The sequence below is a fragment of the Geospiza fortis genome, unplaced genomic scaffold (assembly GCF_000277835.1).
Source record: "Geospiza fortis unplaced genomic scaffold, GeoFor_1.0 scaffold34, whole genome shotgun sequence".
Classification (NCBI taxonomy): Eukaryota; Metazoa; Chordata; class Aves; order Passeriformes; family Thraupidae; genus Geospiza; species Geospiza fortis.
In genome coordinates this window covers 49,247-75,360 of record NW_005054474.1, presented here as the reverse complement: position 1 = coordinate 75,360, position 26,114 = coordinate 49,247, and the positions used below count along the sequence as shown (strand labels likewise).

Here is a 26,114-nt window from a genome sequence, read left to right as displayed (position 1 = left end):
AGGAAAGGAAAAAGGAAAGGAAAAAGGAAAGGAAAAAGGAAAGGAAAAAGGAAAGGAAAAAGGAAAAGAAAGGAAAAAGGAGAGGAGAAAGAAAGGAAAATGGAAAAAGGAAAGGAAAGGAAAGGAAAGGAAAGGAAAGGAAAGGAAAGGAAAGGAAAGGAAAGGAAAGGAAAGGAAAGGAAAGGAAAGGAAAGGAAAGGAAAGGAAAGGAAAGGAGCGAGACCTGCACCACCACCAAAACTATTATTTCATTTTTTTTCTTTTTCAAGGGATGGTTTTTGGTTTGCTCGTTGGTTGCTTTGCTCTCCTCAGCTGCTCATGTCGCCAGGTTCTCTGCATTTATGCTGGACATCCGAATCTGAGAGCTGCTCTTGCTCAGAATGGAGAGTTGTGTCCCCCCGTTCACTCCGCTGCTCGCTAGAGAAGGATGGCGATGTTTGAAATCCACAGCAAAATACCGGTTGACTTTCCAGCTCCTCCATTTTCTCTTTATTTCTGATTGCACCTTTAGGGAGAAACTTCAAAAGGTCATTTTTTATGTACTTAGCCGCTCGAGGACATGCTGACAAATTATCAAGATTAGAAAAAAAGCCCACAATTCGACAGAACTGGTTTTAAGGTTTAGTAAACCGTTATTTATTATTAAACTCCTCAGTTCAGCAAAATCTGAAATTACTTTTCCATGGCTGGAAGAGGTCTGGGCACGTAGTGGGGAGCTACAGCCCAGACCAGGTTCTGTAAGTGACTTCAGATAATTTAGGATCAGGCCAGAGGTGCATGGAAGACCTGATCAACACCACCTGGAGGAAAAAATAGCCTGTTTTCATCATTGGCCAGTACCAAAGATACAGCAAGGAGACAAAGAAACCAGCAATCAAAAAGTACAGGATAATAGTGAAACACCCTGTCCACAGAGGCAGCTTCTCTCACCTGCCATTAATGGATGAATATTTACACAACATTTTGCCCCTTGCTTTCAGATCCTCTCCAAGCAGAGCAGCTCTGGGATTAATGCACATCTGTGCCACCTTCCATTTCTTGAGAGGCTATTTTTTAATTGGCATCCACAGTAAATCACCAAGAGTAAAACAACCCAAGACCAGAAGTTCAATTAGGCAATAAGTAAATAATCCCACAGCTTTTCTACTTTTCACTCATTACCAGTTTGCTGGCACTGCTGGGGTGTGCACAAGTGTATAAATATATAAAGTAGTAAAGATTTAATATAAGAGAGGTTGTAGTAGCTTGGGCCAACATTTACTTGATTACTCTTTCCTGTATAGTACTTCTGAACGAAACAGTGTAAGAACAACGAAACATGTAGAGATGTTTTCCCAATATATTTTTCCAATCTCCAATGAGCTGCTGTGTCAAAGATGCTTGTCTTGTCTGTAACAGACATTGCTGGATTTCCCTGGATTAATATTGTCAAAATGAACAAATCAAAATGCTAAACAAAGGCTTCAGCTGTATGGACAAAAACTACAGGGAGGAAAAATCCAACTGGAAAGCTTTCATTCTCCTTCTAAGACCTACAAATTCCTATTTTGTTTAAAGTTATCTAAAACATAGATATTTAAAAATTAGATAGGGAATGGAGTTACATTTTCTCTGTAAAAAGGGAATAGTGTTTGAATCTGGAAGAGTGTGATATTCCAAACATTTTCTTGCTGTAGGAAATTTAGTGGAGGCACAAGACATCCTCTAATTACCATTTTCTGATATCTTGAGAGGGGAAAATGGCTTTAATTAACCTGGTTGTGTTGGTTTGGCTAAGAACCACCCCACACTCCTTCCAAGGGCTTTCAGGAGATCTTGACTATGCCCATGAGCAAAGACAACCCATAAGTTTGTTTGATGAGCTTGGAGATTGTTGTGGTTTATCTGAGAAAGAGTCACTTGAATTAAGGAGTTTGAAAAAGCTCTCTTTTTACCAGAGATCAGCAATGACAGGCTATGCCTGCAGTCATCCTCCTTGAAAAGAAAAGAAGGTGATTTTAGGAAAATACTCCAACTGTTGGCTGCACAAGAGATGTGTAGCAGTGGAGGAGAGAATGGATCAACTCTAGATGTTCCATGCTCCTCTTAAGGAAACACTGAGCAGGGAACCCTTTTCCAGAAATTCAGAAAACAATTACCTCAGCTATTTAGTCAGATAAACAGGCAGAGAAATGCAGATTGGAGCAGGAGAACCAGAGGAAACCACAGATGTGGCCAGCAGCAGTGGCCACATACTGAGAGGAGTGTGAGGCTTGCAAGGCACCCAGGTGGTATCTGGAGGGTGGCTCTGGGCACCTGACACCCTTGGGCTGTGTGTGTGAAGGGGTGAAGGTGGCAGGGCTCAGGAGAGAAGTGGGCACCAGCTGGGTGGTGCCCAAGAAAACAGCCTTCAGTGAAGGGTTTGACACTGTTCTCCTCAGCCTTTTCCTAGGAAAGCTGGAAAGATTTAGGGTGGGTGGATGATCTGCAAGAGGGGAAGGAGACCACACTGAGAGGTGGACAATGTTTTTATTTAGCCTGGCACCTTATCACTAATGGTGTCCTCCAGGTATTGATATTGGACCCCACACTGTTCCACACAGAGCATGGAATGGTTTGGGTTGGAAGAGACCTTAATGGTCATCTCCTTCCACCCCCAGCTACATGCAGGGACACCTTCCTCTACCCCAGTGTGGCATTCACATTCTCTGAAAAAAATCCCTTTGCCCAGGACTTTTCTCCTGGGAAGCTGAGAAGCCTCGGAGAAAAGGAAAACAATTCTTATCTCATTTGCTTCTCCTGTGTTTTACTTGTCTGGAATGGGTTTGCAGATTGTTTACCCACAGGTGGTTGTTTTATTGGATTCTGCTGTAAGTTGCTTTCACTCTTTGGCCAATCAGGGCCAAGCTGTGTCGGGACTCTGGAAACAGTCACAAGTTTTCATTATTATCTATTTAGCATTCTGTCTGTATCCTTTCTGTATTCGTTAGTATAGTATTCTTTAATATAATATAGTATTATAAAATAATAAATTAGCCTTCTGAGAACATGGAGTCAGATTCATCTCATTCCTGCCTTTGTCAGGACATTTCCCAGCAAATACAATACTCCAGAGTGCTCCAAGCCCCGTCCAACCTGGCTTTGGACACTTCCAGGGATGGGAAGCCTCAGCTACTCTAGGCACCTGTGCCAGGCCCTCACCATCTTCTGATGAATCTCAGATTGAAAGCACCATCACCAGTTCGGCTGATGGCTCCAAACTGGGTGGGGACAGAGACATGTCAGACCTCTTGGAGAGATCTGAACAGGCTGGGAGAGTGGGCAGGCAAGAACAGGGCAAAATTCAATAAAACCAGTGCAAAATTCTCTACCTGGGATGACATTTCAAGTGAGACCTTTCCATATCCTAGCTGTCAGGAAGCCTTAATCTGAGCCATCATCTCTGGTAAGGCCAATGGTTTGATAAAGATATCACAAATCCTTTTTTCTTTCTTTTTTAATTTTTTTTTCTGAGAATTGTGAGATTCAGACTAAAGTATCAGGGATTATGGTAGATGACAGTTAGAATGGACAGTTGGAACAGCAGTTACTCCCACAAGAAAATGGGATGTGGATGACAAGTGAAGGACATTTAATATTAAAAATCTTACCTCCCCATTCAAGAAGCAGTAGAGAACCGCAACAACAAACCCCTAGGGAAATGGGAGAGAAAAAAAATAATTTCAATACTGAAAGAATGACAGAAAATTGTGGTATTCACATTCTTTGAACAGAGAGAGACATAATTCTCTCTCCCAGGGTTTTTCCTGGAGAAGCACAGAGAGAAGAAGAGAAAACAATTCTTATCTTTATTTGCTGCTCCTGTTGTTTTTGCACATGTGGAATGTGTTAGGAAGATTGTTTACCTGAAGGGATTTGTCAATTGGATTCTGCTGAGGATTGTTTTGTTTCCTTAGCCAATTGGGTCAAAGCTGTGTCCTGGCTGTCTCAGACAGTCACGGATTTTTCTTTAGTATCTTTTAGTATCTCTTTAGTATAGTTGTAATATAGTATTAATGTAATATAGTATTGTTTTAATAAAGCATTCAATAGAAAATAGCTGGACTTAAAAAAACCACAACAAGCAAACAAACAAGCCCAAAATCCTGGTATACAAAACCTACACATAAATGAGTAGAGACACACTGAGAGCTGTGCATGCAAAGTAGTTATAAAGAACAGAGGTTTGGTTCTAAGGAAAGCTGAATTCAGTGCATAATCACCTGGAAGGATCCCAGTCCCAATTCAAACACCAGCCTCTCCCTCTTACTGACATTCTCAGGAGAAAAGGCAAACACCGTGTAGTGAATTCCGAACAGGGGGATCAGCAGCAGGGTGGAGCGAGCCAGTCTCCTGTCACAACAGAGGGAAAGAAACTTTAATGCAGCCTTGCAATTAGCAACCTGCACTTTAATTAAAGAAGAAAGCACAGAAAATATTTTGCTGACAGACTTTTGGGAAATACGTACACAGCGTAATTATACAAACAAATATGCAACATTCCTATTTGTTCCCAAAGACTGTTTGCACACACACTGCAGTTTGCTCCCCCTTCTTCACGCTGTTACAGTAATGGCACATTAATTATGCTTAATTCTCACTGTTGCTATTTTTATTTGCATTATTATAAGCAGGAATTTTCTCCTACCATGCCAAAAAATGAGGGGAACCTCACTAAGGAATTCAGACTGCTACTGTGGTACAATTATAAACCTCTCACCCAATTGCTTAATCCCAGTGGAGTTTTAAATCACTTTTTGTTGATTTCTGTGTGTGTGTGTGAATATGTTTCTGCACAGCAAAAAAAAATTTCAAAATAACCACACAAATAAAGCTAAAAAACCAACAGCCACAAATAAAACTTAACCCCCCTGCATGTTCTTGTAGTCACAACTATTCCTGAAGGTTTGATTTTGGTCTCAGTTTCTACTGTTGGAAACCTAAGTGCAATTCCACTGTATAACTACTTCACTGCTTCAGAATAAAGAGGTTTCAGAGGGAAATTAAGCTCAGCTGATATAAACCAAAGGGTTGGAAATGAATATTTTACATGTGGGCACTTAACTGGCGAAATTCCCCCAAATCAGGGGCCAGCAAAGACTGGCATGTTTTGTTGAGTGCCACTGTCTGATTGAGCAGCAAAAAAAAAAGAGAAAAGAGAAAGCAAATGTTCTGAAAATAAGGCAAGTGCGTTATTACAAACAAAGTGACCAAAAAAACCTCCAGGACATTTTCAGAGGGGAAGAATATCATTGGTTATGTTCAGGTAAGTGAAGAAGGCAGATGGAGGAAAAAGGAAGACAAAAAGCTGTAAAGATTTTTCAAAGAGCTGCATATTTGTTCAAACTCAAATGTCCTCTCTGCTTTTATCTATTTGGTACATTGCAGGCAGGTTTGAATTTGCTAATTCATGCTCAGTGATAACCCAAAATGATGTGTTTGTTTTAGCAGATTTAATTAACACACTTTCAAGAATTTTGTGAGCACAATTACCTCCAGCAGTGATCTGGGAATGGGACATGAGTGCAGTGCTGGTGTCTCAGTCAGACTTTGGGCCCCAGTGGGGATAAATCCATCCCAACTCTTGCCTGGAGACTGCACTGAACACACCTGAGCCAGAAATCTGATGGACACCAAACCTCAGGTCTTGGTGGAAGACTCCACAAAGCAGAGAAAACTCTTCTTGTGGGTTATAAAATTAGACATTGGCCACAATCTTTTGAAAAGAGAGGAACAATCTGGGAAGAGGGTGATGAAGAGCATTTGAAGTGCCCAGCTCTGATGATCTCTAAAAAAGTAACTTATACAGGAGTGAGCCAGTGTAAAAGAGCTTTTGGAGTCCTTTCTACTCCTTTTTCTCTAAGGATATACAATCAGATTAATAAAAAGGAACAGAAACATCTGTTTCTAATAAGGAAAAGATTAATGAATAATGTTACCTCTGTAAAAGAGGGATGTAAAGAATATGTGTCCTAGAGTAGTCATGGAATTAAAAAAACAAACAAACAAACAAGTTAAAGGTAATAAACTGGACAAAAAATATCATCTCTCCGTATCTTCTATAATTTATATTCAGACTTAATGACAACAACAACAAAAGGATAAATGTTGTTTTGATCTAAAAGCCAGAATAGAATTGTTTATTAATATGTTCTGTCTCACTGCACCCTTGGGAAATAATTCAGGGGAAGATGCAGAGGAAGTCTTTTTTTATTGTCAGTTTTCTGGCATTAATCCTACCCGATTAATCACACAATTAGTTTGTAGGATCTGGAAATATAATGCCATCATCAAATTATTTGAGGTGTTGTCTTCAATATTGTCGTAAAAGTGAGGAAGAAAATGCATTAACTAACATATTCAGAAGTTTATAGATTATTAAGATCAATAAAGAGGTAAAAAAGATTTTACCTCCTGATAAGATGATAAGAAAAGCCTTGAGAGAAACTAATGCCTGTATGGATGATGATAAATTGCTTTTTTTCCAAGAACACTGGGAAGAGAGAAGACTTAAAATATGTCCTGTGAGATGTGTAAGCTTCTGTGCAACAGGGAATGAAAATCTTAAAGTTTACAGTGGAATTCTCAGGTGTGTAACAGCCAAAGATATTAATCCTCTTTTCTTCCCCCACTCTTTCAGACAGGCAAGAAACTTGGAGGGGTGGATCTAGAAGTTCTGAGGACAATAATTGTTCAAGGGGCTGCTTGGAAGATAATGTTCCCCAGAAGGTCTAGCAAAAGCCTTGTTCACATTCTCACAGGGAAAGTCTTAAGGTTACTTAAAAAACAAAAAAAAAGAAGCAATTTGAATATATTTTTTTCTTGAGGCTGACATTCTGTTTTTCAGCTGTTATTTTCCTTAAAATCACTTCAAATATGAGACTTTCTCCAGTAGCATGGCTATGAATGTGGACTTTCCATTAAGTGTTAGTACAAACAAATAATGGTGTCCTCTGTTCTCCCTCTCTCCTCTATGGAATAATGAAATTAGAACTTTATGCTAAAAGAAACTGTAAATAAGAATGTTGTCTAATTTGACCAGCATTTGAAAGAATCATGCTTTTATTTTCCATTGCATTTCCACATTTATTGAGGAGACTGCTGAAGTCTCAACCTCTGAACCTTTTTGAAAGAAAAAATCAAAAAAGAAACAAAAATCTCCAAACCATAGACTTTGAAGGAAGATCATATTGCTGTTTTGCCATTTAGTCCTGCCTCTCTAAAGTAAGGGAAATTGCCCATTTTAAAAGCTGTCCTAAGTGAAATACTTTGATCAAATATGAACTTCTGCAATGAAGATACCAAGGTGTGTAGTCCTGAAAGCAACATTCACCTCACCAAGGTTTGGACACACACTGCATAGATATTGATAATGAAATTATTTTAAAATTGTCTCTAAAGTCAATGCAGAGAAAAATACACTTTTAAAACATAACTTTTGTGTGCTACAGATGTCTTTTTAACAACTGGTGACTCCTGTTGTAATCCCTGTGGCTATTGAGTACATCTATTTATGTATATATTGATTAACTTAATGCTGTGACATATCTGCAATGATGGCATCTATTTTTAGTTAAATTCAATGCAGACTTAAATTCCCTTTATTGTCAATGAACAGCAAGAATCACTGACACAAAAGGACAAATCCTCTGCCCCTAAGGAAATTCTTATCACATCCTAAATCTATTCATTGACCTCAAAGGGACCCTGGACTGAGTTTGTCACAAAAAATTTCAGCCCTGTAGGTTTGTGAGGTTTAGATTAGAGGAACCCAATTTCTCTGGCCAAAGGTTCATTCATCACCCCTGTGATAAATCTGTGCAAAAAAGAATCGTGCCAGTATTTCAAGTTGAAGGATAAAGAGCAAACCATGAAGGCACAGGATGTCATTATAATGAAATGCTCAACACAGCTCATGTTTAATAAACTGAAGGATCTGTTTTATCACAAAATGCTGAACATATTAACGTGACTTTCAGGAACCTCAGTAACCTTCCTGACAGATCTTTTCCAAAATTTAATTAGGTCTGCAGCATCACTTCCAAAACACCTGAGGTAACTCCTGAATGATTCCAGATTTTTTATTTTCCCATGCATAAACCACATTTTCAGACCTAGGACTTGAAAAACAGAAGCTTACCAAGACTTTCATATTTCAACAGACACAAAAACCCATTGGTTTAAATACCTCCTGTTTAGGCTGAACTCTTCTTGCCCTTGACTATGTAGAGGATTTCACCTCAGAGAGTTATTCGTCTCCCATCTTTCAGAAACATTGCATTTAATGTAAAATTTGGTTCTCTGCAAAGGCCCAACAGGATGTCTGTGCTGCATCAGGATGTCCATTAGGCAGTGAACATTATATTTCAAACTATCTCCTCCTAAACCGAACTCCTAGTTTTACCTAACTGTTCTTAGTCTTCAGCTGCTCTCTGTGGAGAAGATGGAGCTGCTCCTTTTTGTCTTCTCTATTTCTATCTGCTTTTGCACGGTTCCAGTCTGCTGACTGAATGTTTTTCAGCATCTTCATTGTTCTATTTCTTAACTACCTCAAAGATATATGAAATCACACAGAAAATTTACTTTTTTTTTCTTACTAAAAAACATTACCATATATGCAGTTAAGTCACAAACCAATCTTTTTTCCTTAATGGTGTTGAAGATAACTACTAAATATTCTTTAACAAAATCCTGGAGTTGGGGGTCTGTGTGTCAGGACACCTCAGAGAATGTTGATTCACACTTACAAAACTGTTGTGAAATTCAGGAGACACATCATCAGAAAACACATTATAGATGTCTGAAATTGCACCTCATCTAAACAAAAAGAGAGGATGACCTTGGAGCTCTTTTCCAACCTTAATGGTTCCATGAATCTGTGAAAACCTGTGGGCTTCTTGTGCAAGGAGCAAGGGGTCAGATGGGCTATGGGATAGTGATTAATTTACACAACTCTTGGCTGAATGGCTTTTATTCACCCTTCTGGATGCCTCACTCTATATTTGATGCCTCAATCTATATTGATGATATTTGACAATATTGGACTGAACTTGATGATCTTGGAGGTCTTTTCCAACTCAGTGATGCTACGATTCTATAACTTCTGATGGACACAATTCATTCTGATGTGAGGTCAGCTTTAGCCTTTCCTCACCTCTGGGTTTTTATTAAGTTAACTTCACTCCGTTCAATGGACAAATGATGTTTTATGCCCACTGAGGGTCTGATTGACTCAACCTCACCCAGTTTATTCTAGGAAACTTTTCAGATGAAACATTTTCTCTCAGTATGAAGGTGCTCACCTCTTTGCTGTACAATAAAGAACAGCTATTAATTCTGTACAGACACTACCCAAAACCATCAATAGCATTAGCCATAATTACAAAAAAAATTTAAATAAAAAAGAAAAAAATTAAAACAACCTTAAAACCCTCGATCGTGGCGCATCGGCAAAAGCACAGAACAAGAACAAAGAAAAATATTCTACATGCAACAAGAACTAAATGAAGGCTTTGCTCTCTGGTTACTTCCCCTCTGCTCTCATCCACTCATTTAACTGCAACATGCGTCATACACACACAGTAATGTCACAGGAGTGCGTACACTTACAGGGTAATGGTTGATAGTTCTGACATCTTGCAAGAGTGCTGGTTAGCCCTCTTAGGCTTACAGTAGCATTTCTGAACGCAGCTGCTAAATATGACAAGATTAGCATTTTTTTCAGCATATTGTGAACAGGCCAAGGTAGGTCACTTTCAACACATTTCATGAGACACGTCACAAAGATGGAAAGCAGACACGACAGGATGGACTCACAGCATGAACCAGCTGCTTGACTGAAGCAGAAATTAAAAAATTAAATAAAAATCGAAGTGCACTGGCTGTTGCTGGCCGTTGTGATGTGCTGATTCACGGACAAACCAGAACTCAAACACCCTGAGGGCAGGGGGGCAGTGCTAACGCATCCAAAATACACAGGACCTGCGTGGTCTGGTTTTGTACAGGGGGTCACAGAACAATAGATTAAATGAGAGTTGACTGCATGCTCATGGAGAACAATCAGAGAGTAACAGAAACTTGTAGGATGGGGATCAATCTAAGGTCTAATCCTCATTTTTGTTGTAGTGTGGATCCCTTGTTTTTAACAAAAGGTTCTAGTAAGGACACCAAAGCTGTTTTTCCATCTTCCTTGGTGATGGGGAGGGAGCTCAGTATGGAATCTGAATGTCTGGCTGGTAATTTTGGAGATACCATTTGTTTTTTTAAGACAGTGTGCTCATCAAAGCAGCAGGCTCATACACTGTGGAGCAGGACCTTGATCCCTGCATGTTGGATTCTAGGAACAGAGAACAAAATAGTTCCTTTCCAACCAGCCAGGAGAGGCTCATTTAGGTCAACCAATCAGAAGGGTAATCTGAAACATGGAGGCATTTGGAGGGATCCCATAAGAGATTTTATATCTGGGATGAAAAACATGAAAATTTAAAAGAGTGATTTCTTGTCAACTTTCAAGGGGAGAATTTTTATTTTGTTTTCAACACGAGGTTGTTTTGGTGGGATTCACCTCAGGAGAGGCTGGATGTTTACAGTACAGATGTGTAAGCAAAATGGACATCCTCAGGACCCTGAGAATCATCAGAATAAACAGTTGAGAGAGAAATACATATTTATTGGCCTGGTGCATCTGACCTGTTTTAGATGTCCACTGTAGGATGGGACGATCACCAAAAACCACTGAGTACCCTGACCAAGTTTCCATTAACATAAAGGATAATAAAGGATAAATCTCCATTAATATAAAGGATAATAAAAGTTTATTTTTAAAGAAATTGCCTTCAAGGCAAACATTTAAGTTTGTTCAAACAAACCCAACTCTGTTTCTGTTACACAGTCTAATATTTGTGTTCACAACTCATGGAATTTATAATCTGAACTCTAAACCAGGATGAATTGAAAACATACATTTCCCCCTACTTTTAACTCCTTTAAGCAAATCCCCATTTCTGGGGTTATGTTTTGCTTCCTTTTGGATAATTAAAGCCTGATAACTGTGTTGTTATTAAATATTACAGTATAAGAGCTGGAAAGAACACAGTCTTGGGGCATGGACTCACCCAGCAAATGGATATAGTCACCGTGTTTCAACTCATAAAATGAATTTCATTTTTTGGATGTCGCTGAGGAAGTAAACATGAAAATGACTGCTCCTTTTGTACTAGAATTTCTGTGCTAGATTTTTGCACCACCTGCTTTTCACAGGGCTGAGTTGGGCATTAATTGTCCACTTAGACTGATCAAAAATGAGCAAGGAGGTTTAAGGGATGGTTCCATTTTATTGTGACTGAGGCTTTCAGAAGTGACTATGGATTTTGAGTGCCACTCATTGTTTTGATCACTTGATCTGAAACACATTTCTCAGACCAATTTTTACCACAAGAGGGCTGCTCAGCCTGTGTTGAAAAGAAGCACTTGTGAGGCATATTAAGGTACAGAACCTGAAAAGGAAACATCTAAAAAATCAATAATCACTTTGAAAAGTCTTAGCCATGGGTTGTTGTAGAGGTTTGTGGTCTTCGATGATATACTTAATGTTGCCATGGCAACCTAGAAATAAATTCCCATCCATGTTTCCTTTACTGCTTATGTCCTATTTCATTTGACAGGGATTGATTTTTTATAGGTTTTCCTGGTGAAGAGATCTAATGTGACAGCACTTGGTATTTACTAGAATTATTGAAAAAACCAGACTTGATTTTGAAAATATTATCTATGGATGAACTGCTGCTCCATACCCAGTGACGAGACATTGACACACAGGTTTGTGATGGAAAACAATGCTAGTACTTCTTAGGAAAACCTTAATATTTTAGTGCTTTTAGCACTTGTTTTCTGCCATTTCTAATTTTGATAGAGTCACCTCTCTGATTTTAGATGGTGTAAAATGTCCCAGATCTTTAGAGTACAGAATATATAGACATTTTCTTTCCTTTCTCCCTCCCCTTTTATTTTGCAAACTTTATTTATTTTCGAAGTAGAGACATTGGTGGAAGGAAAGGGAGAAAGAGAGAAGAGGCAGAGGAGGCAGGAACCACGAAAAAAAAACATGAAGGAGGAAAAAAATAGACAAATATAAGAAAAATGAATTAAAATGAGAGCATGGCTATGAAAACACTGCACGAATCTGGGCAGGATCCTCAGACCTCTGTAGGCACACAGAGAAACGGAGTCGGTCACATCTAACTCTACGTGCCAAAGACAGATTCCAAACTGAACTGTCACCTTGAACTGGACTGCTCAGATCGAGCACGAGACTTTAGACAGCTAAAGGCAAACAAGCTGAGTCTCACCGCAAGTGTCCTGGGCAGGGACTGCAGCTGCATCTGGGAGGAAGAGGGAGGGTGCTAGGGTGGAAGGGGAAAGAAAAAGTTAAACACTCCCGGGGTGAAATGAGCCATGGATGATGTGGCTGAAGGCCACCCAACACCTGGACATCTCGATGCAAATGAGAGAGAACACAAATCGGAGGCAAAAGGAGTTGTAATTCGGTTCTAGATGTCTCAGAGGTGCTTAAGAGGAGGGAAACGAGCATGCTGATCCAGGGGAAGGAGGTTATGCTGCATTGTCCAAGTACATCCATCATGAAAATGGTCAGGGTTCTGAATTTAGGTCGCTACCAACACAAAGGGAATGATGAGGTTTGTGCCTTGTCTCTGAATGTGCTGAAGGGGAATCCTTTGGGAAATGCAGTAAAGGTAGACCTTGATTCATGCAAATTAAAACTGCTCTTCCTGGAGAATCTTTATGCACCCTGCTCGAGTAAGTCTGTGTAACCTCACCATGAGTAGGATTGGCAGGAGAAGGAATGCAGAAACAAATCAATGAAATAAAGAATTGAAAATACAGTAGAAAGTTAACCAAAGTGGAAGCAGAGAGATTGTATGGGAGAGAGAGGAGAAAATTGAAAAGTAGGTCTGTCTAATATATATAATTTATATCACACACCCTCTTCCCCTCAGCTGATACTTCTCTAGGCTGGGAGACATCTTCTCCTTGCTGCTCAGGAGCTGAGGATTCCCTGAAGCTTCACTTGTTTCCCTTTGAAACACCAACTACATTTACAAACCCCACGCCCTTACAGATCAGATGGAGCAGTCTGGAAAACAGAACTTGTTCTGTGAGCAATAAACTGATCCTACAATTCCATCCCACTGCAGTGGCTGCAGCTCTGACCCACAGTGCAGGCAGAGCCTTTCATTCACCCTCTCATCCAGACACAGAGTAAGCCCAGGTGCTCCTCAGAAAAGTTGTCTTTTAGTTGTGTCTGCCCTAATTTTTAGCTGTGTGCCTTTTTTCTTGTCACCCTGTGCCAGCTTGGCAGTCACTGGTGAGAAACAGGCCATAAAGTGAGATTTATCTGACCTATTTTAAACTTGTTGGTTAAAGTGAAATAGGCTGTACTAAAGGATTTTCTTCTCTGGACTGGGTAGGTCTCTACTGACTGTGGAAGGGGCCCAGCAGGATTGTTTATTAAACCAGGTAGATCCCCTGCTGTCTTGCTAAAAGTACAACAAATATTGTGCTCTTCATGGAGAAAAAATTAAAAAAAAAAAATAAGGAAACTGTGTCTCTAGCCTTTAATGGAAAACAAATCCCAAACTCTTAGTCTTGTTACCTAGAGTTCTACTTTTCCTGGCTAATGCCACCAAAATAAGAAGCTGAAGCTGAATGACTGCTTGCAGATTAATGCTGTGGTTAAAACCAAATGTTTAACAAATATGAATTTGGACTGGAACTTTAGTAAATCTGACCCTTGAGTAGACCTGAAGCTTGAAGGTGAAACAGAATGGTCAAAGAGAGCCATAAATCCTATCTACAGTGCTCAGTCTTGCCTTTTCTAACTTCTACAGAGCGGACATAAAAAGAAGGAGAACACCATTGCTATACTTGGAGTTAAATAATGAAGAGATTAAGCTTAATATTTGCCCGCGCTCTAGAGAATAAAGCTGGTAGCAGAGGGCAGAATTCTTCCAACAAAAACAACTGTAGCCTCAAGGTTCTGTGTCCTGATTCTTGCCCTGTATTAATTCTCGAGCTCCTGTTCTCCCAGGCTGGGTTATTGTCTCTGAGTGCAGAGCACAGATCCAAGTTGTGCACTGTGGAATAATTCTGACGGAGGTGCAGCAGACAATAGGATGTTCCATGAGAAAAATGCACCATGCCAAATGAGATTCTTACATAAATTAACATTTTGAATACTTTACTGTTTCAAAAGAAGAATGTGAATATCAAAATCCAGGCATAAATGTCTGAGAATGGGATTTAGCTCATTGGCCTTGAAAGAAATCAAATGAGCAAAGCCCACAGAGTGTTTATTGTCCCAGGCTGATACAAGAAGTGGATTTTCAAGCATTACAGACAGGTTTTGGCTCCTGTCAGCTGGAGCTCAGCATCAGTGCAACTACACTGGGTTTATATAATTTGCAGCTCTGAAGCTTCAGTGACACTGTTTTGACTCACCTGCCTTACACGTTCTACAATATCCCTGCAGATTCACGGTACAATCCATCTCTGCAACTCTCCTTCATGAAAAAAGAGAGCACTGCCTTTGCTAAAAAAACCTGGGCTTGCACTTAATCATCTGAACAACTCCAATGTTTTCATTGGAAATATAAAGAGGAATTACAGCTTGGAAATCCCTCAGTAATGATACAGGAGCTGAGGATTCTTAGGCAGCACTAAGACCGTGATATGAACCTTACACATGGCTTTGGATTGGTCCTATCTTGAGGTAGTTTGCATTTGTTTCAACAACCTTCACTGAGACTTCATTCTGTCTTAAGCCTCTATAGCCTGGTGCCCTTTGAGGACGTTCTTTTACTCTCCAAGGCAGGCAGAGTTTGTTCTTAGAAAACTGACTGTCTGCTTTGCACCACACAGTTCCTTTGACACACAGAGTTAGTCACAAGATCCTCACAAGAAATTTGTCTTTCCGGATCAAAAAGCCTTCTGCATTGGGACAGCACCATCTTCCTTGTCCCCTCCCTACCTCAGGCTGTGTACTTGCCTGGAGTACATTCTAAAAATTCTCCAGATCTAAAACTAATCCCACTGGATGTGAAACAATGCCAGCTGCTGAAGTGAGACACAATAAATCTATGGCAAGGAGAAACAGAGACACTGAGGGGAAAGTAAATTCCTGTTGTCCTCATATGATAGAGGCAAAAGTGTGAATGGTGGGAAAAACTAAGTGGAAGACCATGATTACTGGTGGGCATTGAGCCTTGGGTCAGGATCAGAGATGTCAGAATTATTCCCCATTTCCTGCAGTCTCACATTAACTGCTGCATGACCAGTTGCCTCAGCTCCACCTTCACCTGTAAATTAAGTAACTGATTCAAAGGATCAGAGGTGCAAACTGATTTGGAGACAAAGAAAAATTCAGATCTATCCCTTTCAGTTTAGCAGTGCAATCAAACCAGCAAACTTAGACATGAGCAATGCATGAGGAGAAGGACAAACAGCCAGAATGGTCTGCTTTGGATATTTCCAACTTAATGCCTGTCACTGTCATATTTTCTGGAAAAATCCCTTCACCAGGATTTCTTCTCCTGGAAGGCCGAGAAGCCTCAGAGAAAAATGAAAACAATATCTTATTGCTTCTCCTGTGTTTTGCTGCTTTGGAACGTGCTTGGAGATTGTTTATCCAACATGTAAATTGTTTTTACTTAATGACACAGCCAGCTGTGTTGGGAGTCTGGAAGAGGTCACGAGTTTTTCTTTAGTATCTTGTTAAACCTTCGGTATCCTTTCTCTTTAGTTTAGTTTAGTATAGCTTTCTTTAATATAAGTACATAAAATAATAAATTAGCCTTCTAAGAACATGGAGTCAGATTCTCAATTTCTCCTTCATCCTGGGGACCCCAAAAATACCACAAACGCTCAATTTCAAACTTCTGAAATTTTTTCTGATCCTCCAAACCCATTCTTTTTCCCATGATCTAAGCAAGCTGCTGTGACAAAAGATCCTGCACCCAAATCCGTGGCTAATTCAAAAAGCTGAGTGGCCTTGGGCACTGGACGTTCCCTATCCTCCTGATCTCCATGACAACTGAAGCATATCAATACACATCAAAATTAGATTTTTCACTCTGACCAAGTGAAGAGACTTCAGAAGCACATTTGAGATCCGTTCTGCATTTTCTTCCTGAAAGCTACCTCATTTTTGCTAATTAGGAAGCTCCAGTGTGTGGCAAAATGTACAAGGTTACAGCAAATTTAGTGAAGTGCAGCCACTCTCCCTTTACAATATGAAGCTTTATATTGTGCACATTGCTAAAGTATTTGTGGCCTTTTAAGCAGCAAGGCTGGAACAATTTTAGATATCTAAAATGTTTCAGACAGCACATGCGTGGGCAAAATCCTAAATTTACACAGGCACCCTACAGATGCAAGCACTTATGTATAAATCCCTCTGGCTTGAGCACCTGGGTGTTCTGAGCTCTGTTCCACACCAGTTATGGCAATCAAGCCATGATGGCTTTGGTGCTGTCTTTGAAAAGTGTTTATATCTGAAATTTCCAGATACATGATGTTAACATTTCAGTGGGAACTCATAAAACACTGTTTAGCCCTTTTTTGGTGCCTCAAACTCTGTGGAAACAGGGCTGTTAGGGCTAATCCAACCCTTGATAGAACTGTTGGGAGCGCAGCAAGCTTTGCTGTGTTTTCTTAAAAAAAATATATATATATAAAATAATTTCTATAAAGAGAATTGCAGTGTTGGATAAAAGCTGGCATTATTCTCTCCCTCACTAACCTGCACACCTCCTAGAGCTTTCAAGAGAAGAAGCATCTTTTAGTGGCTTCTCTGCTAATGCAAAATTGCTCTTTTCCAGTTCATGGCTTGCTCTTGTGAAAGACGGGGGGAAAAAGTCTGTGCTTTGCTATTTTAGCATGCAGGTTCTGGACAAAGAACTTTGTTCTTTAAGGCTGCCATAGATCATGGAGCCAAGGAGAAATTTTAAGTCATCATTAGAGAATTCTTACAAGTGAAACCCAGGCAGGTTTCAAAACCTCATGAGTTCATCAACTACAAAAATCACCATTGTATCATTTTGTCTGTCTATATATCCATTTAAACCATCAAGTTTCCCATAAAAATGCCTTACAGCCACAGAAATTGTGTTTAAAGACAAAGTCGGCCTATTTTTCAATACTGCTGCAAGAGAAAAAAGGACAGGAGTCAGACTCCACCACACAGACACCACATGTGCAGGCCAAAGCCCAGCACCCTAAAATCTGCCTTCTAAAGAGTCTGAATAATAGAAGCAGAACCCTTTTCCATGAACAAGAAATAAGATTTGTGATCCATGATTTCAAAACCAGATCTCACCAAAGCTCTGGTCAGGTGTTTGTATATGATTGGAAATGGAATGGAATTTCCTTTACAAATATTGATTTGCTCTTCTGGAATATTCCTCTGTCTGGTGGTCCATGAAATAACAAAACACCTTTCAAGGTAGAAATAGTTTTAGGTCTAATCTCATCATTTAAGTAAGAATGTTAAGGATGCACTGGATAAAAGGCAGTGTTTAGCTGGGAAAGTAGATTTGACAACCAAAAATTCCTGTTCCTATCCTTGCCACAGGCACCTGAGGGATTTAGGTGCATTTTACCCTCAGCTGTTCAGTAGCAATAGCAGCTCCCAGGGCCATTATAAACACACCAAATATTCTGTGCTGTTTGATTTTCCAGCAATTGAAACCACAGATAGGCAATCAAAGCAGAATAGGGCTTTTGATTATTTTATCTGAAAATAAATAAATCCCTGTTAATTACACTCCTGCTAATTATGGTACAAAGCCTGCATGATCTTAAATTCCTAATGAGTACACTTAGGTTTGATCTGCCTGAAAAGACTGGCACAAAAGAACACCCCCATCCTTTCCACCCAAAATGTCCAAAGTAAAAAATAACCAAAAAAAAAAAAAAAAAAAATCAAACCAGTACCCAAAATAACAATTTGCCTTGGGCAATTCACATGAAAAGTATAGGAGGGAATGAGCCCATTTTTTCTAGCACTTTAAATAAGAAATCAAGAGTTAGTGTTGATCAAAGCAGCAAGTATCTACTCCCCTGGCATTACTGAGAAATGAGCACTAGGTCCTTGCTGATCATGCACTGACATCAAATGACCATCATCTGTGTTTCCCAGTGGATTTTCCTGTGGTGGAAAAGGATTAACCCAAGGACACGAGTTCCTTTTGTTGCCGGGTCGTTGGGTGTCCCAGCACCCAGCTGGCAGCACCTGGGGGTCAGAAATTGCAGTGCCCTCCTAGAGAACGCACTGTCCATCCAACATCTGCCATTTGCTCGTCAAACAATCAGCCTTTTGGCACCAAGACCCTGTCAATAATTACCAACTCTGGCAGTCTGAGCACTTGCAGCAAGACAAAGCGGTAGCAGAATGAATCACTGTGATTCCAGTGACTTTGGAGGTGAATTTTAGAGGAGTGTTGTTTACCAAAACATCTGGGTTACAACATTGCTTTTGCTGCCCTAAACCCTCTAGGTTGCACCATAGGTAAAATCGTACCTACCTATGATATATGCCATGATTCTCCTTTCTTTCCAGCAAGATGCTGATTGGAGGAATGAGGTAGACCTGAATTAGCTAGATATATATGTGGGGTTTGTTTTCTTTTCATTGAGCTTTCAACATGTGATACAAAATTTATGAAGAATCTGTCAAAGCAAAAGCAGAAACAAGCTTCCCCCTCCCAAATTATACCAGTCGTGATAAACTGGAAATCATAATAAAATAAAAAGAAGATTTTTTTTTCAGTTATATGTGCTTGATACTTGAAAATGAATGAAAAAAACAAAGATTTGATGGAAATGTGTGGGTCTTTTTAATCTTAAGGGTTATTCCAGCATGCATCTACATCATGCACCTACTAAATATAATGGTGGTGGGTTTTGGTAGTGATGCTGATGATTTTCTCTCTAGAGTGAATATTTCAGCAATGCAACAATGCTTGTGAAAATAGCAGTGTGAATTGAAGCTTTGTGTAGGCATTTCTGTAGAAATATGTTTTTGGTTTTTTTTTTTCTGGGGGGGTGATGTACTCTCTCTACAACAACTTGGCCAAAACCAGGATGATTGAAAAAAGATTTTGATGTACCAGTTTACACACTGTTGGCTGGATTTTTCATGGTAAAAACAGTGAAGTCTTGCCAGATCAGTTTATTATCCATCTCCTAAAATTCCAGGGAAGAAACTGATAGATGATAAATCCATGCAAATAATGTGGGCCTGATGGGCTGTTCTGGGTGCTGAACCAGCCATTGTAGGGTTGTGAATATGTGTTTGCAGTCCCCAGGACTGTGAGATCCAATTTAATTCATGGACTCCTGATATGGTGCTACTTGGCTCTCAGCATATGGGGTAACTATCCACAAATAATCTGCTACTTCTGATGCCTCAGGTTCCAGCTTTTATATTTTCAGATTCTGTGCTGCTTTAGTGTGTGGGTCTGGGCTTCATATCAGGGCATGGTGAGCTCTGTGCACAGAGCAGGGAGACAAAACAATTCCTGCTCCAGCTGGGCACCAAGGACAAATGATCCAAATCTCAGCCCCAGAGCACAAACACCGTGGGCTGGAGAGAGAAAAACAAGCAGGGTGGGACTGCATGGGCTAAAGCTGGAATGGGACAATGAACTGCAAGATGCAAATGGAGCAGAACTGATCCCAGGGAGAGACCCCGGGAGCGCTCGTGCATTTTGGGGCCATTTTGGTTCATCTTGGGTGCAGCCCTGGCTGGGCTCTTGTGCTGCCCAAGGTGCATCCATGGAGGAGATCCTTTTAATAAATCCCTGCTTTATTCTTTAGCTCTGTCCAGTCTCTGTTCTAGGTCAGCCTTCACTAATATTTACAAACTGCGATTGAAGACTGCTAAAATCAGGGGGTTCCTTCTGTTTGGAATCATGTTAATTAATTTATAACTGGATGGAAAATACTGGCACCAATTCAAGACATGGTCGTTTTTTCTGTGAGATTAAATAGGATATGTTATGTGGGGAAATGGCTTTAAATGGAAAGACAGTGGGTTTAGATTGGATATTAAGAAAAACTTATTTACTGTGAGGGTGGGGACAGTGTGTCCAGAGAAGCTGTGGCTGCCCCTGGATCCCTGGAATTGTTCAAAACCAGGCTGAACACGGCTTGGAGCAACCTGGGACAGTGGAAGGTGTCTATGCCCATGGTAGGGGGTGGCACTGGATGATTTTAAGGCCCCTTCCAAGCCAAACCATTTTATGTCTGTAATCATGGGGCATTACTGCTCTTCATTTCACCAGCTGGGGTGAGAAACCTGCCTGAACTTCGTTAATAGCTGTCTTAATTGCTCTAACAATACAATCAATAGCTCTTTATGCTTCCCCACCTCCTGGGGATCTCAGAACTTGTCCCTCAGATAAAAATCTATTCCATTTGCCTTACTGATCTTGCTTTTGTTCAATGTTTAATTTGGCAGAATTATTCAGGACTGACAAAAGATTAACTGAAACCAGACAGATTTTTTTTCTTGTTTCAAGAAAAAAATCCTACATCTTTGGAACTCCTCAGACTAAAAAGTAACTCAAGGTTATTATGACTATTGGAAGTGTGAAAGTTTCTTAGAAAAATAGCCCAAAATAATAATAGAATTAAAATGATCATTTAAGAGGTGTCTTTGATGTCTTTTTAAATCCCTACCTCAGCTGCTTAGACATTTTGATGGATCTGTACTTTAGAGACCCCCAGTATTTTCAGCTGTAAAGAGGAGTTTCTCTAAAAACATCAGTGAAAGAAAGATGGAGTGATTGCCCTCCCAGAACCTGGTGGGATTTTGGGGTCTCAGCAGCATGCAGGCAGCTCTGAGGGGAACTAAAGGCATGAGGAAAGGTTGGGGAGGAATGAGACTGGTGATGGATGACTGGACATACAAGTGGGTAAAATGGAAGTTTATAACCACCAAAGCTCTTGGCCACTCCAGGAAAATTGTGAGGAATCAGCAAAGTGTTCCCAAGTTTTTGTCAGCCTAAAGGCAAAGGCTGTTGCACAAAATGATCAGGTTGTTTAGAGAGGAAGTCTGGATTTTTTTTTTTTTTAATGGGAGTAAAGCCCTGGTAATGCACGGCACATGATACAAATGATTGTTTGATTTATTTTAAGGCAAATCCTATATTCTCCAGTGGCTACACTGCATTAATTAAGCCTCAGCTCCCCTGCAGTGCTCTCTTCTGCCATGGTCCTGTCATAGCTCCCAGCCAACTTCTCCAGTGGGAGATTTTAATAATGAATGCACAGCGGTAGCAATAAATGATTAATCTTTGAATTTAAGCCCATCCCCAGGGCTTTAAAAATCAAATACAGGCTTAAGTGCTTTGCAGAACCATCACCACCACATTGTCTGTGAAGTAGAACCATAGGTAGATTTTTCTAACAAAAATAAACATTACAAGGACCTGAACCTAAACATGTACCAAACATATAAAAAAAAAATCCTGCTCAAAGTCAGTAGCCAAGTTTTTGGGGTCTTTAATTTTATTTTACTTTTTCTTTTTTTGATGATGGAAGTACAAACTGTCTGGTTATTCCAAAAAATGGAAGACTGATAGAATAAATCTCAATCCCTGCTGCAGATCCATGAGGAATTACCTTCAGAAACAGGCTAAAAATCCTTCCTCAACCTCATCGTTCCTCACCTACTAAAGGGAAAGTGCTTAAAGATGTTCTGGAATAAAGATCTGGATGAGGAATTTGGTCTGATGGAATGATGCTACGATAGGTTGAAACAGCAAAATAGAACATGGAAAATGCTTAATATGAGTCTAAATGTGAGATATTTCAATATGGTGACAGAACCAGATTATGATCTATTGTCTTCCTTCCTTACAAGCTCTCTTTTTACAGGGTATGTGTGCACAAATATTGATTCTGTCTGGCGTATATCTGCACAGAATTATCAATTTCATTCCTTTTTATCGTCCCTGTGTGAACTTCCCTGCTGTCAAATCTGTTTGGATAAACAACACTCCACTCCATAACACATACATCAATGCGAGATCGATTTATACACACCCGGTTATAAAAGTTGCAAAAAAACATGAGGAAAAAAATAATGGCAGCGAATGGAACAGAAAATATGATGTTTTCTCTTGGTTTTGGTGGCTAACTATACACATAGGAAAAACACCAGCAAAACCCAGTCACCATATTGATCCAGGATGACAAGGGATGTTTGATAATCCAGTAAAATCCTGGGAGTCCGTGGCATGCTTTGCTTCATATTGTGAGATGTGCAGCAGACACCAAACATGCACTGAAAAAATTCAGACTCAGAACCAGCTCTGCACATCTCAGGTGTTCATTAAATTCCAAGAACTCAGGGATGACTTCCTAGCAGAACATCCAAGCCTTCATGCAAGCCCTAGGTAGACCATGCACAAGTTAACCTAGTCACTAGCTCTCATCCTCAGTTTTATTCCTGAGGTAAATCCACCCACAGAATCAATTTAAAGCATTATTTTTGGCTGTGGAAACACAGTTTAGAGCAAGATGAAAGAGGCAGTGCTTTCAGGAAGCGGATATCTGGCTACAGACATGAAAATTGATGTAGAAAATATTATTTAATGCAAATCTAAACTAGATAACAGGGGAAAGAAAAAAGAAAAATAGGCAGCTGGAGGATATATTTTTCCCTGAAAATTCTCATTTAGATGGATGACATCATTATGATTGTGGTTACTTAGGGTGAAACTAATCACTGGATAGTTGTATTTGCTACCAAATAAGCATCTCTTACTTTACCCTAACATCTTTTAGTTTTATTTAAGGTGTTCATAGCTTGCCTATTTTCATCAGGAATTTAATATTAAATTAAATAGTCCTACCTATGTCTATGTATGAAATTAAATACTCCGACCTATGTACCTATGCAAGAAAGCATTCAAGCTTACAAAAAAATCCCAAACCCAAATGTGTGTGGTGTTTAGGCCAGCACCAGAGGTGCTGCCTCATATCCTGGTTATTCCAGAGGATTATATAATTTTTATATAGAGAATAACTGCATGCACTCAAAATGATAATGACAACCACCCCAACTGGCCAACCTCTGCCCTCTTATGAGGTGGAAACTAAAAAAAAAGGATTCCAGCTTAAAAAACCATAAAAATCACAAAGCTGCAAACATCTAGAGGAAAATTTTAGGTTCCGTGTTTTTAGGATTTCAAAACAATTTTAAGGACGTGTGTGTGAAATGTTTAGCTTAAGCGGAATGCATTTAAGTTTACAAGAAATATGGACATAAGTATGTCTCTAGGGGATCTTCCTACACTGTAATTCAGCCTAAAATTAATTAAAAGTTTTCACCAAATCTCATTGATTTCAGTGAACTTTGAACCATGTCCTGGAACTTATGAAGCACAGCAAACCATCCCATGAGGATAACAACAATTTTTATACCATTATGTTAATTTTCAGATAACTCACATGTAAAAACATTAGATTTGATTTGGGTTTGTTTTTAATCTTATATTTATGCTTATTTAATGGGCCTTTTAAAGAAGTGTGAAAGCTGACACCATGGCTGATGGATCGAAAAATTAAAGTTAAAACCAAAATAATTTAATAGATCTTGGAACTCTTTTCAAAAATCAACCTAATTCAACTGAGGTTTCTTTTTTACTTTGTGGGTTTTTCCTATGTGTATATCAGTACTTTAAATTGATTACTGCTTTATTTGTACTTACAAGTAAATGCTGGATTCATTGCCCCCGATGTCAGGAGACTGGAGTTTCTGCACAAGTATCACAATTATGCCAATAAAAAGCACAAAGTTTATCTGGGGGAAAGACAAAATAGTAATAAATGGTGACAATGACATACTTCTATAAAGTATGAAAAAGAGACATTCCCAGTGACTTGCTGGTTACATTTTTTTTTCTTCTCCAAGCTACAGTCTAAAAGTTTTATAGGGTCAAGAGTAATGGGGAAAATTCACAAAGGTCTTATCCCCCTTGCTACAGCTAAAATGAAGCAGAATTTCTGCAGTTTCAAGACAAGAGAAAAGAAACGTAAATGGAAAAGTTTCAACATTTTTCATTATCAGCCTGTGCAGAGTAAAAAGAAAGATCCCTGCACAAAAAAAAAAAAATCATAAAGACCTCCAGAGTAAAGGCATTTTTAACTCCTGTTATCTGACTAACAGACTTCTCAGTTTAACAGCTTCCCTCAGTTTTAAAAACCTGGAGAATTAAAAAATGAGTTTATTTCAATGCTTTGACTTGAGATTTGGCTGTCACCAACTCCACAGCTTCTTAGAGCCTGAACAGTGGAAATTTAAGTTGGTCCATTATAAAATCTTACACTCCTATAGGGAGACCAGGAACTGAACATGACCATCAGCATCAGTCTCATAATCTGAGAGCTGTGAGTTTGATCCTCCCATGGGGCACCATTATTATGTTGGGTTTTGTTTGTTTTTGGTTTTTATTTTTTGGGGTTTTTTTTGTTGGGTTTTTTTTTTTTTTTTTTGGTTGTTTGTTTTGTTTTGGTTTGGTTTTGTTTTGTTTTTATTTTCTGGGAGTGGGATTGAAGGTACCTGAAGGTACTTGACTCAAATATTTATTTTTTCTTATTTATGTTACTCTCTCACAGGTAGGGAGTTCTGTAGTATTATACTAATGAGGTATAAAATGGTTAACTATTTTTTGTTAAAAGGTTTTTAAGGTTAAACTATCTAATTAGGAAATTACATTGAAATTATTTTCACTTTTAACTCAGTAACTAAGCACTCAAAGTCCACAATGTGGACTTTTCTGTTTAATTTTAAAATACTACTCAAACTTATGAAGAAGAAGGTGAAGAATAAGGACTAGTCTCCATTTTAAAACTTTTATCTTTTTCTATATATATTACTATATTCTAAAACTCCAAACTCCAAGTTTTCCACCTCGTGATATTATACACTTCTAATTAAACTACACACTTGTAATCCTAGTGTCATCAGTCAATTTTGGAAGCTTTTTCTATGGCTTCAGGTCAAATGTAGTGCTTTCTTGGGAGTTAGAGTCTGTCAGTACAGAAAGTCTAAAACTCTCAGCATCTAGAACTCTCTTCCAGCAGTTTTTGTGTGATCTGAGGACTGCAAAGAGCTGGAGAAGCCCAGTTGTCCCAGGCTGGTTTTTTGGTTCTTTGATGCCTTCCACAGAAACCAGGTTTAACTGATTCTCCAAGCAGAACATGATCCATCATAGACTATGCCTGCAAAACATGGAAATTCACACATGGACAAAAGCCTTGGATCATTGAACCCTCTCTGTTTTGGTGCTGAACTTGGCTGAATTTCCTTTCATTTATCTGATAGCTGCTGGATTTTACAGAGCTGTCCAAAGATTTCAAAGGAGAAACACCAAACCTGATAAAACTTCCTGTTTATCGGTTACCTGTGAGCTGGATGTCTGAATTCCCACAAAAACCACTGAAAACCTGTTTAATTATGTCTGTGGAGTGTGGAGAGCAACTTAGAATGCCCAGAATGAGACACTTAGATGTGGCAAGCCTGACAGATTTTCAGGTGCCACTGACCATATTGGCCAGGGGCTCAATTCATTTTCCTAAATGCAGGAGCCCAACAGCATTTTAAAATTCTCATATTATTGGGAGCACCAGAATATCTCCTTCTCTTCAGATACTCAAAATCCATCTGCACACAATCCTGAATTATATGTTCTAGGGAATCCTGTTCAAACAGGGAGGTTGGACTAAATGACTTCCTGTGATCCTTTCCAATTTTAACTGTTCTGTAAAGCCCAAACAGGGCACTTTGGAACCTCTCAGTCCTCCATGTGACAAAATTTGAGCCAAATCCAAGAGTTCCATCAATTAAAGAGAGCTCAGACACCTTGCTGACACTATACACTATGATCAAGTACTATTTTAAATCTAATATTAGATAAATAAATGTAGCTGTGAAGTTAATCCCATTCAGCAGACAGAGTGCATTTTCCCATTTTACTATTTAAATTTACTAAATTTACTACATTTAAATT

General features: G+C 39.3%; 1 protein-coding gene across 3 annotated transcripts in view; it reads right to left on the bottom strand.

The window, feature by feature from the left end:
* Positions 1 to 260: 260 nt before the first annotated feature.
* The window catches only part of ADCYAP1R1 (ADCYAP receptor type I), a 58,315-nt gene continuing 32,461 nt past the window's right edge, over positions 261 to 26,114 (bottom strand). Inside the window, exons 11-15 of one of the 3 annotated variants that reach the window (XM_031062944.1) lie at positions 23,814 to 23,905; positions 9,628 to 9,711; positions 4,242 to 4,371; positions 3,630 to 3,671; positions 261 to 505 (exon numbers count right to left, since the gene is read on the bottom strand). In XM_031062944.1, coding sequence (XP_030918804.1) covers positions 317 to 505; positions 3,630 to 3,671; positions 4,242 to 4,371; positions 9,628 to 9,711; positions 23,814 to 23,905 — 537 coding nt within the window. In that variant the 3' untranslated portion in view covers positions 261 to 316. Of the gene's footprint in view, positions 519 to 3,629; positions 3,672 to 4,241; positions 4,372 to 9,627; positions 9,712 to 23,813; positions 23,906 to 26,114 lie in introns of all 3 variants that reach the window. The other 2 variants (XM_031062945.1, XM_031062946.1) reach the window with 2 other exon arrangements.